General features: G+C 41.1%; 2 protein-coding genes across 4 annotated transcripts in view; both read right to left on the minus strand.

The window, feature by feature from the left end:
- Positions 1-4,353: 4,353 nt before the first annotated feature.
- cux1b (cut-like homeobox 1b) lies at positions 4,354-8,297 on the minus strand. Its single transcript, XM_087173624.1, has 8 exons — positions 7,827-8,297; positions 6,575-6,687; positions 6,299-6,415; positions 6,051-6,134; positions 5,881-5,937; positions 5,695-5,775; positions 5,525-5,589; positions 4,354-5,384 (listed from the first exon to the last, which is right to left on the minus strand). The coding sequence occupies exons 1-8, from the start codon at positions 7,921-7,923 to the stop codon at positions 5,336-5,338; spliced, it is 663 nt and encodes a 220-aa protein (XP_087029750.1). The 5' UTR covers positions 7,924-8,297; the 3' UTR covers positions 4,354-5,335.
- A 38-nt stretch (positions 8,298-8,335) lies between these two features.
- Positions 8,336-16,141, minus strand: part of cux1a (cut-like homeobox 1a) — a 56,313-nt gene continuing 48,507 nt past the window's right edge. For all 3 annotated transcript variants that reach the window (XM_023405005.2, XM_023405004.2, XM_023405006.2), the window contains 2 exons: positions 14,665-14,929; positions 8,336-14,283 (listed from right to left, as the gene is read on the minus strand). In XM_023405005.2, coding sequence (XP_023260773.1) covers positions 13,776-14,283; positions 14,665-14,929 — 773 coding nt within the window. In that variant the 3' untranslated portion in view covers positions 8,336-13,775. The remainder of the gene's footprint in view (positions 14,284-14,664; positions 14,930-16,141) is intronic.

Genomic DNA, 16,141 nt, shown 5'->3' on the forward strand with positions numbered 1-16,141 from the left:
AGCATCTCTTGGCACATACGTCATTTTGCACAGTGAAGTTCAAATATTCATGTGTGCAAAAAACACACATTTGAGTGAAGAGACAATAAAAAAAAAATTGTGGCCACACAAATTTCAGAGATTTGAAATATTAACCAATGTGTCTTGTTGACATTGGCTTAATTCCTCCTTGTTTGGGATGTCACAGGCCTCACTGTTCTATGTGTATAATAATAATAATTATTTAATAATAATAATAATTATTATTAGTATTATAATAATTACTTTCTACCAAATAATTTTCTCCCTTCAAGTGTTTCCTTTTTCTTCTATATTTATTTAAACCTAATATGTATGAATAAAAACCTTTGCCATTGCCACTAACCCTTCCATTAGGGTCAATCTGACTCCACACAGTTCTGACTCCCAGAGAATCACTTGTGGTCTACTCCAGTCACAGAAATGTAGCATGTTTTACTCTTTCTCTGAAGCCCCAAACAGAAGTAATGTGCTGTTTATAAGCAATTCTCCTCAAATTAGGAAAAAATATTAAGAATCAAGCTCCTAAAACAATGTTAAGTATGTTTATTTAACTGTTAAACAAGGTCTGGGGTCTCCAGGAGCCCACGCAGAACATCAGGGTTAGTCGATTTAAAATTGAGGCTGTGATTTTTAAAATTTGTAATAATAATCATGCTTTTTTCTCTTTGCATGACTGTAAATAAACATGATTGAAATCCAGCTGTCACTTCCCATCACCTTCCCCAGACGAGGTGAGAGGAAGGCAGGGATGGGGAGGAGACCTAGGAGACGTGCGGGCGCAGGGGTCATAAGAGATATTCAGCATCCGGACTGGCTGATCCGGGATCACGTGGCTGAGTGATTCAGCCAGACGATGTCAGAGCAAATCAGAGCGCAGTGGGAGCATTCAGCATGGAGCCACCTGACAGAGGAGGACTGTTTCCATGGCAACACTCCTGGGGGGTGGGGGGTGGGTGATAAAAGGGGGGGGGGGTGAACCGAATGTATGCATAGCCAGAGGAAAGGAAGAAAGACAGAGAGGGGAGACAGGGGATTATGGGAGGCTGAAATGTTACTGAATGATTCATCCAAAATAAAATGAATGACCCCTCCTCAAACACAAAACCAAACAGGCACCAAACTCCCCTTAGAAATCAAGCCTTAAAACATATGCACGCACACACACACACACGCACTCCCACACACTCTTTGTATCCATGCAACAACAGTCCTCAGCAGTTTATGGCCTTAGCTACTTAGCAACACAAAGGAGAAAAATCCTGAATGGTGTGTTAGTTCAGTGAATGCACTGAATGAGATTTTCACAGCCACAGAGAAATGAATGAGGAGGATGCTGCTGAATGGGAGGGATGTCTGAGAGGAAAAAAAAAAAAAAAAAATCTTACCTGCCAAGCTAAACAGGATTCATACTGATCAGTCCTCTCTCACCACGAATGATCTGCAGCCCAGGAGGCTCTGCTCTCAAAACTGCTGGAAGTGAAATTCACTCATTCAAGATACAATATCAGAGAATCTGAGGTCATAAAAGACCCAAACTGGATGGTGGTTGGGGTGGAGGTGTAGGGTCAGTTTGGCCCAGAAATCACACAAATGTCAATAAAATTGAATTATCATCAATTATCAGCCTGAATTATAAGTTTTTGATTTATATCATTGAGAAATATCTTTGGGTTTTGAATAGCTGGTCACAGCACCTCAGCCAACACTACAGCAACCAGCGATAAATCAAACTCTTATTTCCAATAAACTTTACACATCTTGTTGTTGTTTTATCTTCCAATGTTTTAGTGTTATTATTATATAAAGCAGTGTTGGTGCCATGGGCCCCTGTCAGATTTGTTTTGGAGTTTCAAAGCCATGTACAGTATATAATTCCTGACAGAGAACACTCAACATGTTTATATTAATTTCATTTACTTAGTTTTAGATTTGAAGTATAAATAAGTACTAGAATCCACCTTGAAAAATACCTGATGTGTGTAAATGTAAAACATAAACTTCTCATGAATTTAAAAAGCCCAAAGTCCCAAAAAAATATTATAGAAGACACGACTTTAGTGTCCTATAAGTGGAAGCTACCTGTTCCTGCCTGAAGAACAAAACACATGTAACCGTCTAAGATATAGTCTGGTCTGTATGAGGATGTCACCTTGGGCTGTGGCAACTTGCAGCATTTTACAGATAAAAAATAATATACAATAATAAATCGTAAAAGAGAAAATAGGTCAAAAAACAGTAGCCATCATTTGGGTGAGTGGTTTCACAGTTGATGCTAGAGGAAGACAACAGGAATGACATTCACACAAATGACATAGTGGAATATGTTATGAGATTATTATAGTTTAGAAAAAAAACAGTGGGGAAAAGAGATACGGTGATGCAAGCAGACAGAGACAAGAGAGAGGAGTCAGCTAAATAATTCATGTTCATAATAAAACATAACTTTACTGCCCTCTACTGAACCCAAGATGGAAATGAAAAATTTAGACTATGAAAGAAAGATGAAATAATCCAATATTCTCCTCTTTCTCTGCTCCTGGCACACACTCAGTCTCCTTCACTGCAGGATGACATCTGCTCCCAGAAACACTCTCAAAATAAACATGACGGGACAAAAAAATAAAACGCTGACCCATCAGTGTGCCGTCATTAAAGACAGCTCTCGGACCAAGGATCAATCCTGGTGAAATGACCCGTCTACTGCAGTAAAAATAACATCAGGCCATTAAGCTTACTTAAGACCTTTGTTATTCTACAGATGGAGGTTGTTAATATTTATGGAACTGTCGATGGGCAGCTGGAGAAGCTGAGACGAAGGATATGAAGGAAAGGGAGACGGAGACTGGCGAGAGGGGAGGGGTAAAGTTAAAAGGTGTGTGTTACCCAAGTTTTGGGGTTAAAGGTGAATGGCGCTCTGGAGGACAGAATGAGGCTGTAATTGTGCCGAGATAGCTCCGGGTCTGCTTTGATTGATAAGCAAAAAGGGGCTTAAGATAGATGGGAAAGTGGAGGAGGAGGAAGCGTGTGTGTCTGTCTCGTTAGTCTTTAATGGCTGTGAACTGAGGTGCTCCTCAAGAGGAGGCCCTTCATGAATAATGCAGTCTAATTCAGTCATACTCAGATGCAGGCAGCTCTCAGTGGGCCTGCTCAGGCCCGAATCACTGATCAGCACATTCATTCCCTGTATGTGTGTGTCTCAGTGCAGACGCTAGTCAGTCACTTCTACTTCTTCCTCTCGGGTCAGCTGTTAAAGAGACCCAGGAGTGCTTACCATCAGGCCACATTAGTCTCTTTGCCATCATGACTTATGTAAAAATACAGAGAGACCATTGTAATATTACTGTTACTGTCAAAAAAATCCAATGCAAAGAACAAAACTAACAGTGAATCAGCTGTGGCTCAATACTTTAGGACTTCCTGTCTAGGGCTCTCAGCCCTAAGACCATTCATTCTTACTGAAGACATAATCCTTTGAGTGGGTTATGAATATACAGTATACTTAGATATTTTGTCAAGGCTGCGTAATTTCCGACAAACCATGGTACTATAGTTTCTAGCAAATGTTACTCAAATTGGAGTAAATATTGCATTTACTGAGGACTATTTACAGTTGCGGATTAATACACATTCGGTGAGTATTACCAGCAGCACAGGTAACAGGTGGTGTATCTGGGATTGAATCAAAATATACTACAGAGCCTATGTTCATTGTAATGAAGGAGCATGTTATCCATCGTGTTTTTAACAGTTTGTGGACAAGCAGTGATTTTATCTGACAAGATATCATCAATCCACTCCCCCCTCCACCGCCATCATCATCATCATCCTGCGCCATCAACAACTCAAGACCAGATGACCAGTAGGGACGATGTGCTTGCATGTGTTTTTAGTTCAATGTCATTTCTCTTGTAATTTTGGTTGAACATCAAAACTACGTTTCCCACCTCCTGCTTATCAACAGTGAGCAATTTACTGCCCATTTGGATTACATACTTCCATAAAGTTTAAAAAAATATGAAGCATAAAAAAGTATTCTTAATGAAAGAAGAAACGAAAAAACACCCTCCATCTGTCACTGACAAACTGAGTCAGAATCAGAATAAAATCAGATAGCTGCCCTGCAGGAATCAGCTATATCAGACACGGACTATACATGTTTATAGGACGAATTCATTCATGGTTTTGACAGTAACAAAAAACGTATCAAGATACTTATCCCAAAATCACATAACCTTGCTGCAAAGTGCAAACCTATTCTTATTCTCATGCCCAAACCATAAACTGAACATAAACCTATCCACATCCCTCTAAATGAAAATGATTTGAGAAAAATTACTGCATAGTCTTTATTTTGAATATATCTGCAATATCAGTCAGAGGATGAAGGAGTAAGCAGGTAAACATGCACAGTAATTTGTCTTGGAGAAGAATATTATTATCACAGACTCAGTAACCATTGGTGTATTACAGCTGTAACCCTCGTCTGTCAGCGGAGCTGTATCTTTATAGCCAGTAACAGGAACAAGGTGATTTTTATACAAAAAAGCAAGTCATTAAAAACTGTAGTGATCAATTAATCAATCATATTAGTCACTAGAGAAACTCCCAAAAGGAATGAAAAACAACCTTATAACTACTGTATGTTTTGTTCCACCACCATAAACCTCCTCAAGTAAAGTTTCCAACCAAACATAATCTTATAATCTTAAATATGTCACCATTAATCATAAACCTAGCATCTGTGTTTGCTGATGTTTTTACTGCTGTGTCTATGTTGGTATGTCTTAAACAATAATTTTGTTATACCTACTCAATGACAATAAAGATCTTGATCTAAGATTTCTTCACCGATTAAATTCCCACTTATTCTAAATTCCAGTATAACTCACAAAGCAAGCCCCAAGTATTGTGGTCCCTTTAGTATAAGAAGAACTAAATCTTAACTAAATTTGTGCAAACATCAGCCCATATTACATGAACTACTAATGATTGGCTTTCAGCATTATGTTAATCTAAGAAGGACCCTTCAGGTATAGTTTTGTGAGGCTTATACATAAATTGCAACTCATAGGTCAAAAAACTGGAAATGAAAACATTTAACTATTTTGGAATCAATCAACCCTTTGATTTACAGTTTACAGCCCTAAACTGCCCCCTAGTGGCGATGTTAGCTACTGCAAGAACAAAAGCAATGCTGTGTTTTGATGAGGAACACAATTAGTTTAACTATTTTTTACGCAGGAATAGCATTCTGCTGCTGAATGTTGAACCGGCCCCATCTCACAGGGACGACGTGACGTTACAGCGGGACAGCTTAGAGGTTTTGGTCGTTCTCATGGAAACGGTGGAGGTGGTCAGCGTACCTTGGAGTAACAAGAGAAATGGAGAAAATTTAGGAACGTCAAGTGCTTGTGTGGATTAAAAGGTCATATCATAAGTGGTGTAGAAATATAAAGCCCGACACACTGAGCTTCTCTTTCAGCTGTGGGGGGTGCACACTCACTTTTTAGCGCAGAAAGCAGAGCAGTCTCTGCCGATACTCTCGCTCCAAGCGGTCTTGTACAACACCTGAAAAATCAGAGGTGACAATTCAGTTCAGTTTCTCTTAAGCTGAACACACAAAACTATTATGGGTGTGCCAGAAGCTGCTCAGATTTATATAAGGAGACCTACCAAGAAGACCAAACAATGCAGGAACAGGGTGTAGAAGAAAGCAACGGTCCTGGCCACCTTGTTGGAGAGAATCACACGTCCCTAAAGAGACACAAAAATTGAAGGATTAGATGAGGAGTGGCACCAAACACCTGTGTGTGTGTGTGTGTGTGTGTGTGTGTGTGTGTGTATGTGTTTGAGGCTTACCAGGCTCAAAGTTGCCTTATCCCAGGGGCTGAGGCTCAGGTATCGGCGCTGACGCTCCTGCAAACACAGAGTAGTTATCTTCAACAAAAACTCGCTTTCTTTGGAAAGCGTGAAGACAAGTAATATATAAATGTAAAAATGTGTGTGTATTGACGTTGTGTGTCTTGTACCCTCTTGCTGAAAGATGCGAATGGATCCAGTCTCTCCTCGTACTGGGAGGAGTAGCGCATCACAGTGTCGTCACTACCTTCAGCCTACATGGCGCAGAGAAAGCAGAGACATCTAAATATTCCTCCAAAATATCTTAGGGTTCAGATTCGACAAGAACAACATGATAACTAAAACATGCAGAGCACAGTCATTCATGCAGTCACACACACACACACACACACACACACACACAAACACAGAGACGCACTCTGCTGGGGTAGCTCTGCAGGAATTTGATTTTCTCGTAGAGTTTGATGTTGTCTGCTCTCAGGCTGTCCAGTTCATTCTGCAGGGCCTGCATGGTCTGCTGCATGGAGCGATTCTCCTGCAGGGGACAGAAGAAACAAATGGATGAGAAATTTGTTCTCCCAGAAAAAGACACAGGAATATATATATATATATATATATATATATATATATATATAGTGTGTATGTGTGTGTGTGTGTGTGTGTGTGTGTGTGAGGGAGAGAGATCGTGACTCACAGTTTCCAGCTCTTGGTTGCGGGAGCGGTACCTCTCCCTTTGGCTGGAGATGATGGAGAGCAGAGAGTCCATCTGGCCCTGAGGAAGCTCAGGATGCGGGGTCACGCCTGAACCTGAAGATCACACAGATAGAACACTTCAGTGCCATAATTCACTGTTCTCTATTTATATGCAAATATGGTCACAGTTGTTGTGTTGTTGTGAATGATATTTTGGAAAAGGCTCAATTTAATTTGCAGTTTTATTCCGGTTAACACCTCAAAACTGGACTCGGTCTTGACTGGCACATGTAAGGAAAAAAAAAAAAAGTTTGTGGTATTTAAGCAGACAACTCCCCCTGCAGAGTCTCCACTCAGCAGGTTTACCTCATTCCAATTAGAGAAGTCGTGCTGTTGGCAAGTCAGCCTTCAGTATTTTCACTTTTATGCTCATGAGGAGTGACACTGCGTTCGTGTGCTATCACCTCTATTAGAACAAAGACTTCTCAACGTGCGAATTTCACACAAGCGCCAAAGCTGAGCGATTAATTCAAAGAGTTTGCCTTAGTTTAAAAGTTATGATATAGCGGTAGCTCATCAACTTTCAACATTGAGGGAAAATTATATATAACGTGACTAAAATGACAGAAACTTATGGATGCATCAAATGCTTATCCTGAATATTTAACTTATCTAAAGAAATGCATCCAAATTCATAAAATCTTTTTTTGTCTTGTCATGATATTTTGTATTCAGCCGCACAGGAACATAATGCGACTGAGCAGACAATTAAAATGAGTCCATTTACTGTCAAAAGCCCCGAAAAACCTATTTTACCATTGATCTTCTTACTATGAGTGATGATGTCGTACATGAACACTATATCCTGTCAAAGTTAATATATTTTTTAACTTATTTCACATGTTAAGCGAGCAGGGCTCAGTTGGAAAAATGTGAGGTTACACCTTTGGGGACCAATTAAAAGTGTTCATGAATATTTGTTTTCTTAAATGTCATGTGAACCAGTTCAGACCCTGGTTTGTGTAATCAGGGTAGGGGACTAGAGAAACCAGGTAGATTTCTCCTGGAGAAGATTTATTCCTCTGACATGAATGCGTGTAACTGGGTTTGTAGTTGGCTTTTTACAAATATGCATGTGCATGACAAAAGACTGCTGGCAGGGAAGACAAGTTTGTGTTGTGCAGAAAAGCTGTGAAACATAATGTTCAGCCCATCCTCCCCATGCCTCAACTTTTTTCAATCCAGGTACGTACCAGCAAACATGGCAGTGGCCTCTTTGATCGGCTCCGGGATGTTCCCCATGTTGCTGACCTCCGACCCGTCTGCATCGGGGCGTGGCAGGGAGGACATGGTCTGGATGGTGCTCAGGTCGTGCTCCAGCTTCAGGATCAGCTCTTTCTGCTCCGCGCTGGTATGCACCGCAGCCGAAAACTCCACCTGCAGCTCTGCGTAACGGCCTGTCGAGGACAGAGAGGAAAGATGAAGACAATTTGCTAATTATTTTTCATGTAGACATCTTGCTTATCTTTAGATTTTATTTATAGTTCCCATAATATCTCACCTGTAGCAGCTGTAAATGGCAGAAGCAATCCAATATCCACATCACTGAAAACCCCTGTGGGATGCCCTTTTCTGCCCCACAATCCCCCACTGTCTGAGTATTTCCTACTAATCTCTTTCTCTGAGAATACTTATTTTATTTTAGCAAAGTATATTTCCAACAAGGTTTTCAGCAAAGAAAAAAAAAACTTCCACAGCACACTTTTAGTATTTGTATAAAAGAGATTTACTTCAATTATCACACCTAGGGTGCATGTGAATAATAATGATGATGAATCAAATGTCAATCATAACAAATACATTGTGAACGTTTCATACAGTGATATTGCTTTTCAATGTTGTAGAAGGGACTGTTTTACAGTGCTGAGAACAAACAACATGATACGTTTAGTAAATAGAAAGATAAAGAAACAATGATACATGAGGAAAAACGAAAGGGAGGGAGACCCCGAAGGACAAAAAAGCATCTCAGGAGTGACAGAAGTGCTAGGGAAACGACTTTCAAAAAACATCTTAACCATCCCTTTACAGTCATGCAGCCTTTTGTACTACAACACACACGTACGCGCACACACACTCACAAAATAAGCAGTGGGAGAAGTTATGAGAATTATTACTTCCACATTGTTGATGACAGGTTGGACAAAAATCATCTAAAAACACTCTGAACTTGCTAAAGCCTCAACAAGCATCTTAAAGCTTTCCAAAAGTGGGTGGGTGGGGGGTTAGGGTGGGGGTGGGGGGGTTGAAGATCTCCCCAGGTCATTTGGTTGTCAGACTACACTGTGGTTTAAGCTATAGGTGAACTGAAGCGACAACACTAGGTAGCAACATAGAGAAAACTGTCAGCAACCTTTCAACAGAGGTGGATAACTATTTCACTATTTGGCTTTTTGCTTCCTCTTTTAAGTCTTGTGAGTATTCACTGAAATGTTAATTGTTCCAGAGTTGATCTCTGGGTGTTGAAAATTGTACAGTTAAGCATGAAATAACTGAGAAGATAACGAGGAAATGGTTTACAACTTAAAACTCGCTGGAACCAATGAGAGAGGTGAGCGAAAAAACCAAAAGCATGTGAGTAAAGTGGGGAGGGGAGGGGAGGGGGTTTAAAAGGATGAGTGTATTGTGCTGTATTATGTGTGTATGTATTACTGAGTGTGCTATGCATACAGCACCACTGATTCGGAAAGTGTTTCCTTACAAAACCCACTTCATAAGATATATTCTAAAAGTATTACAAAAAACATCTGAGGTTTTTTTTCTTTTCTTTCATTTTTTTTCCTGAATATGGTGACCAGTGCTGCTGTTCGGGCTTCCATTACAACTAATATGTCAAATGAATAACCACTACTTCAACAGATCATACAGTAAAGCTTTACGACTTCAGAAAACATGATATGATATACAGCATCTGTTACACCTTTACAATGTTATTCAACAGTGTATAGAATCATCTGATTTAAATTTGTAGAAAAATATCTGTGGATCATGGAAAAGTCCTGAATCGTCCCTTCTCTCCTCCTGCCTTCAAACAAAAGCATACTGTGACAATAGTGAATCAATAGCTACTTGATCGACTGTATTTACACGTCTCTTTTCCAAATAACCATTAGAATTGGCACACGTCATTTATCAATACCTGTAGTGCCGTTATTAATGTCACAGCAAACCTGACACAAACAGAAAAATACAAAATGCCCTATGAATAAATTCAGTGTTATTACAGTGTACGCTGTTTCTGCATGCTTCCTCCTTCATTCAATGCTCTGGCCTTTCGCTGCTAGTTATGTTATGTACAACGTAAGAAATGCATTGTGGGAAAACAACTGTCTGAAATAAGACCTGGACCGAAACATGTCTGCAGGTCAGTCATAAGAATGCAAGAGTTTGTTTTCTCTTTTTACTGTTTCACTGCACTCCAGCAATTATATACAACCCTCTCCAGAGAGCTGAGAAAAGTTGACTTTTCAGTACCACTACGAAGTGTATGAGAAATAAAGTTGGATCAAGACGTCGGACAGATTATGAACAAATCAGGTGAAATCGTCTACATCTAATGACATCACTAGTTTGGTGCCCTGCTTGGCAGTTAAAGGCACAAATCTGATGATCTCACATGGTTTAGGTGAGTTGATGGATCTGGCTATAAAATGGCTAATGGGTTAAGTGCTTATACTTTACAGTAGCTATTCATCACCATAAAACATACTGTGGTTGTCCAGTCCAAGCAGTCCAACAGAAGGCAATAGGCCTTCACTACTCCGCAGAAGACAGATGTTTCACATCAGTCGTCCACAGGAAGAGCCAATGTTTGAGGAATTTTACAATTATTAGATGCATTAGAAAATCCAATTTTAACTAATGCATCTTAGTGCAGTGCAATGAGGTTATCAGTATCTTTTGACAGGCTGCCAATATATCTGGATGTAGATTCAGGGGATGGGGAGGCTTGAGGATGGACTGAGGAGATTTTGGACAGAAACCCAAACAGGTGTTTACTCATAATATCTACATCTGTACAGGACAACGTCTTTCTGTCACACAGTCATCTGTAGTTTATACTAAGGGGCTGCTGTATAAGAATGCAGTTCATTATGTAGAAAACAGGGGTACAGCTATCTCATGTTTTCATTGTTTAGTGTTAGGATGTGGATACGAGTCTGTGCTTGGTTCACAACCACTTTTAAAAAAGGCATACATTTCCCAGGATACCGGGACCGTACTCTGCTGTAGTGTTTACAGACCCTGTCCTAGGTTACGTTTTCAAAAAAGAGATCCTAATAAGTGCTTTGTTATGGACTGCAATATAAATTCTGCATAATCATAGGCTGGCTATCTCTGTTCAATCTGGCATAGCAAACCTTCTAGCTGGTACACTTCTCTAATCTCAATTTGGCAGATATGACCTCTTTCAAGTTAACATGTGTTCTCAAGTTCAGGTAATTTCATTTGACCTATTTGACAAAGTGTATACATTTGGACCTGTTAATTATGTCAACATGATTAACGAGTGGGCGAACTCTATCTAAAAGAAAGCTGCATGCCCTGCTGAGCGTTAGTGTTTGGCTTGCCCAAGAAACAGCCAAAAAAATTGGAGAATAGAAAACAGGAAAAGAGATATGCTATCATATATTCACTGATCTTGATATGTCCTTTGATTCTCTAGCTAGCAATTTAAGAGCATAACTGTTGTGGTAAAAGCTTTATGCTTACGGGAGCATGAACTGTAGCAAACACATTTTTCAAAGCTATTGAAATGACACTAAACTTTAGGATTCATGAATATACAAACAAATGAGAACTAGTACATCTTTGTAAATATTAACCAATACTGCCGGCAGTCTATACGTCTAATAAAAATGTTACTTGCCCTCAGGAACAGTATAATCCCTTAAAAAATAAACAACTCAAATGATAAGACATTAAATGAAAAATACAGCACCTATAAATAAGCAGAATAAAAACCAAACTATAAATGCAAAATAGCAATAAAACCAAGCTACAGTAAATCATAGTATTACACTACTTTGTGAGAAGATTAATGTAATGGTAACGCATCAAACAGCTTAAAGAAGGGTGTCAGTTGTGCACTAGTAGTGTGTGCAAGTAGATACGAAATATGACCCCACTCATTGGAAACACTGAACACTCCTCAATCGCACACACGTGTGCACACGCATGTATTGACAAGCATGCGTGTACATGCACCCACGCAAACGCGCACACACACATACACACAGAGGGGAGGCAGTGGGCTGACAGGCACTGAGGGCTTGTGTGGGACAGGGAGGAGGTGATATGCCTTATAATTTGTAGTGTATACAGTAGAATTCAATGCAAAAGACTTACATCCCTGGATACAGGATAGACTGGAGGAGAGTGGTAACTACTCACACCAGGATTGGGGTGAATTCACTTTGACGGCAATCAACAGAAAGTACAGATTAATCAAGTACTGTACATTGCAATTCTTTCGCTAAAACCCATTTTTTCAGTCAAGAATTTCATTATTAATAATCTACTTCTTAAATTTAACTCTGAGTGAATTGACCTCGACCCTGACTTACATGCAGGCAAATACAAATGCACACAAGACACACAAACACACGCACGCACACATACACAGATGCACGCACGCACGCACACACGCACGCGCACACACGCACGCACACACACGCACGCACACACACACAGACACACACACACTCTTCCTGATTTGGCCTATAAAAAGATGTGTGTTTGTGAACAGAGAAATTTTGTCGGTGGTGCAGACACACACACCCAGCAGATCCAGTGCTGGGTAAAGCTGTGACATGCACAACCTAAAACAACAAGAGACACGTATAGTATCACCATGTCAGACAGCTACAGTACTACGTGAAATTCATTGTATCGTATTTCAACAATGCAACATTATTCCATTCTAATTTGTTTTTTTTTTTCTTTTAAAAACAGTAACTTGTTATTTTCTTATTTTCTGTTCTTATTTTGTACTAATTAAAATGCTTCCTAAAATTCCCTATTTTGTACTCTTTAGAGTCAATAGACTGTGCAATCTCTTATTGGCAACCAAATTGCAATATCAAAAAAAGAGATCATCCTTCATCCTTAAAAGAAGGGGTTTAAGGAGGCAAAAAGAGGGTTCCTTCCTTCCTTCCTCTTCAGATGAGTGCGTGTGTTTGTGAGGAATTAGAGATCCTTCTGGCCATCACATGGCTGTCAGCAGGATAGGTTATGGGACACAACAGGTCAAAGTTCATCTTTCTTACATCAGTAACCATGGCAGCTCAGCCGGCAGGCCTTCCACTACCCTCTTAAGAGTGTAGGAGTGAGATAAAAAAGAAAACATGCTGCCATTGAGAAGAGAACACACAAACACACACACACACACACCATTTTTGATGTGTACACACATATACACACACATATACACACACACACACACACACACACACACACACACACAGGTGCACACTGACACAACCCCTAACATACAAAAACGCACACACACGCAGTGAGTGAAAAAGGCAAAGGGTTTGTAACAGTCACTCTACAGTGTGAAAAATGAGGCGTCTCACTGAGTGAGGGGAGGTTTGTGGACACTTGGGAGGTGAGAAGAAGAGCGGAAAAAATCTCCTTTAAGAAAGTGAGAGTTCTTGTAAGAGAGTTCCTGTCTCTATCTATCATCTATCAGTGTCTATCACTGTGACAGCTGCTGTGTCAGGCCTTGCCTGTGTTACTGAGTCCAGGTTTCAACCCCAGCTGTGGGTCAGACCCCAGCTCAGGACTAACCAGTCTGGTGCACCAGTGGCTGGTGATAGGGGGAGGTACAGCAGGGCCGGAGGCCAGCAGGACGGCTAAGTGCTTTTCTCAGTACAAAAACAAAACTCAGTTAAAAAAAAAGGAGAGACACTTAAGTTCTCTTATTTTGTTCTTCTAGGTATTCAGTAAATCTTCTTTTCAGGGTTTTGCCAACCACTCTTTGTTTCTTTCCTCTTTTCGGAAAGCTTCTATGTAATAAAAATGGCTGCTGAGCTTGACTTTGGCTGTGTCCACTCTCCAACTGGAACAGAGCAGGAGGGGTCCAAGGTTAGAGGTCGTGAGGTTATGAAACGAGAGGGATGAAGGATGGTCAGGGGGAGCTAGAACTCCCACTCTGAGGGATCCTCTTTGCTGGCAGCCTTCTCCAGCCTGTGGATGATGTTATTGAGATTGGCTGCTTTCTTCTTGCGCAGATTGTTGTCCCTGGGGTTTCTGGCAGGGCCAGAGGCTGGGATGTTAGTACTAGAGGCATGGCTACTGGAGGATGCCTCTGTGAGGCTGAAGAGCCCTAGTCCACCCTGTCCACAGCTGGAGCCTGGCCCGGCTAAGCCTGAAGTGGTGCAGTCTATCTGAGCAGGGGAGTTATTAGAGCCCCCTGCCTCAGACTCAGCCTCCATGTCGTGGTCTTTGCATGCTCCTCTGTGATCCTCCAGGCCAATGCCCAGTCCCTGGCGTGTCTCCATTGTGCCCTCAGATTCTGTCCCATCACAGCTGTCCCCCTCTCCTGATTTGGACCCACGGAGGGAAGGAGATCCCCCCTCACTGCCAGGCCCTACTCCTCCAGCTGCCTGGATCTCCTCTATGAAAAGCTCTCGCCGGATACGTGACCTAGTAGAGACACATGGGTTTAGTCACAATACTCAAACTATAAAATTATATATTTGTCAAACACATACTGAGAACAAAATCTCAAATTATTGCTTATGTGCACTGATGTCCTTTTATATGGAACAGGGGCAGTAATAACAGCCCCTGTTCATTGTGGTAATTTCTGAGAATATGTCCAAAATAATCTACAAAATAAAAACAAAAGATTTATTATGCAGAGTGAAATACAAAAACCTTTCTATAAAGTTAAATTATGCACAGATGAGGTTATGATCTGGAAACCTACAAATATTTTTCAATAAAACAAACACAATTACAAGCAACAAAAGTACCGTTATATAGCTGTATATATAGAAGTGCGTCTTTCTTCCACATGCTGACCTGTAATTATGGAACCAGTTGATGACAGTACTGGTCTTCAGGTTGAGCTGGGAGGCCAGCTCCTCAATGGTTTTGGGGGAGGGATAGGGTTTCTGCTGGTAAGCCTTTTTCAGCGCCTCCTTCTCCTCAGGGCCCAACACCACCCTGGGCTTCTTTAGATGCTGCTGCCCCGGGCTCTGGGAGCCCTGCACGTAATCTGTCCCCACCAAGCCCCCGTCCACAGAATGGCTATCACTCAAGGAGCTCAGTCGCCTCTTCATGTAGGCTGTGACAGTGACACAGACACAAGAGGGGGAAGTTAGTACCTCAGGAAATACATTTATGTAATGAACAAATGTGGGGAATATCAATCATAAAATCATAGCGGCAGCAGATTGGTGGTCTGGTCTCAAATCTGTCTGTGTTGATGAGCATGAAATTTGACAAGCAATATTTATGTCAAGTAGAACTAGTGCAGTCAGTTTCAGTTGTAATTTCAGTGCTAAGCAGACGGTAAGTAGTAAACCTTTTAAAGGCTTTAGTCAGACGGTCTTGTTGATCAGGATTCTGTCACAGTGGATGTTCCAAGTTTGACAAATGCGTCCAACCCAGAAACGTTTTGTGTTACCTATTGTGCATTGTTGTAGTGTTCTGAAAAATAATCCTGGTAACATCGACAGCCACTAGGTGGTGCTGTCGTCTTACTCAGGAATTCTAACAATGAAATTATCTCTTCCATTTTATAGCAAACAAGCAGCACCATTCACTCCGGGCACCAGCAGCTGAAAATGAACAGCTCATGGCAGCTTTGCATGAGGTTGACATTTTCTCAACCCCAATACACGCTGCGAGATATATTAGTGTTGCAGGGAAAAACCCCTCAGAGCAAGGTTAGAACCACTCTGAAAGTTGTGTGCTGCCTCACAGGCTTGTACCACAAGGGTGAGAGGTCAAATATGGTTACTCTAGACTAGGTCCATGTCTTTCCTCTGGGCTCTGCTGCTAGCCTGGTCTATTCCCTGTTGCTATTTGGATGCATTACTTTGGGGTCAATAATCTAAAACGAAGTTGAATGGACACTAACCCCTCACATCCAACCCCTGAACACACTGGTGTAAGGTCAGTTTTGTTTTTTGCCCTTGTGTGTAGTTAGTGATATCAGGAGGGTAAACTGATCCTGGATGCTTGTGCCTACTGGCAGGTTCAAATATGCATGTCCACAGAGAGAGAGCTTGAAGTGGGCAGTAAGGGGTCACTCTGAGGCAGCGAGGAGGGTGAGGCCTCTTGGCTGAGCTGATTCTTAAACGCTTTGTGCACACAGAAAGGAATACAGAATGATGGAGTGATAGAGTGGGCTGTGGGTTAACAAATGATAAAAATACGAGCTTATAGACACTGATGATCATTATGATGATAACGATGATGAAGAGGAATGTTGATGACTGTGAGTAAGCAGGCCCCCGGCAGTCCCCTAGCTGTCACATCTAATACAGTATGT

This window comes from Seriola lalandi, unplaced genomic scaffold (genome assembly GCF_002814215.2).
Source record: "Seriola lalandi dorsalis isolate HSWRI2012SDOR001 ecotype SW California unplaced genomic scaffold, Sedor1 jcf7180002054259, whole genome shotgun sequence".
NCBI classification, from domain to species: Eukaryota; Metazoa; Chordata; class Actinopteri; order Carangiformes; family Carangidae; genus Seriola; species Seriola lalandi.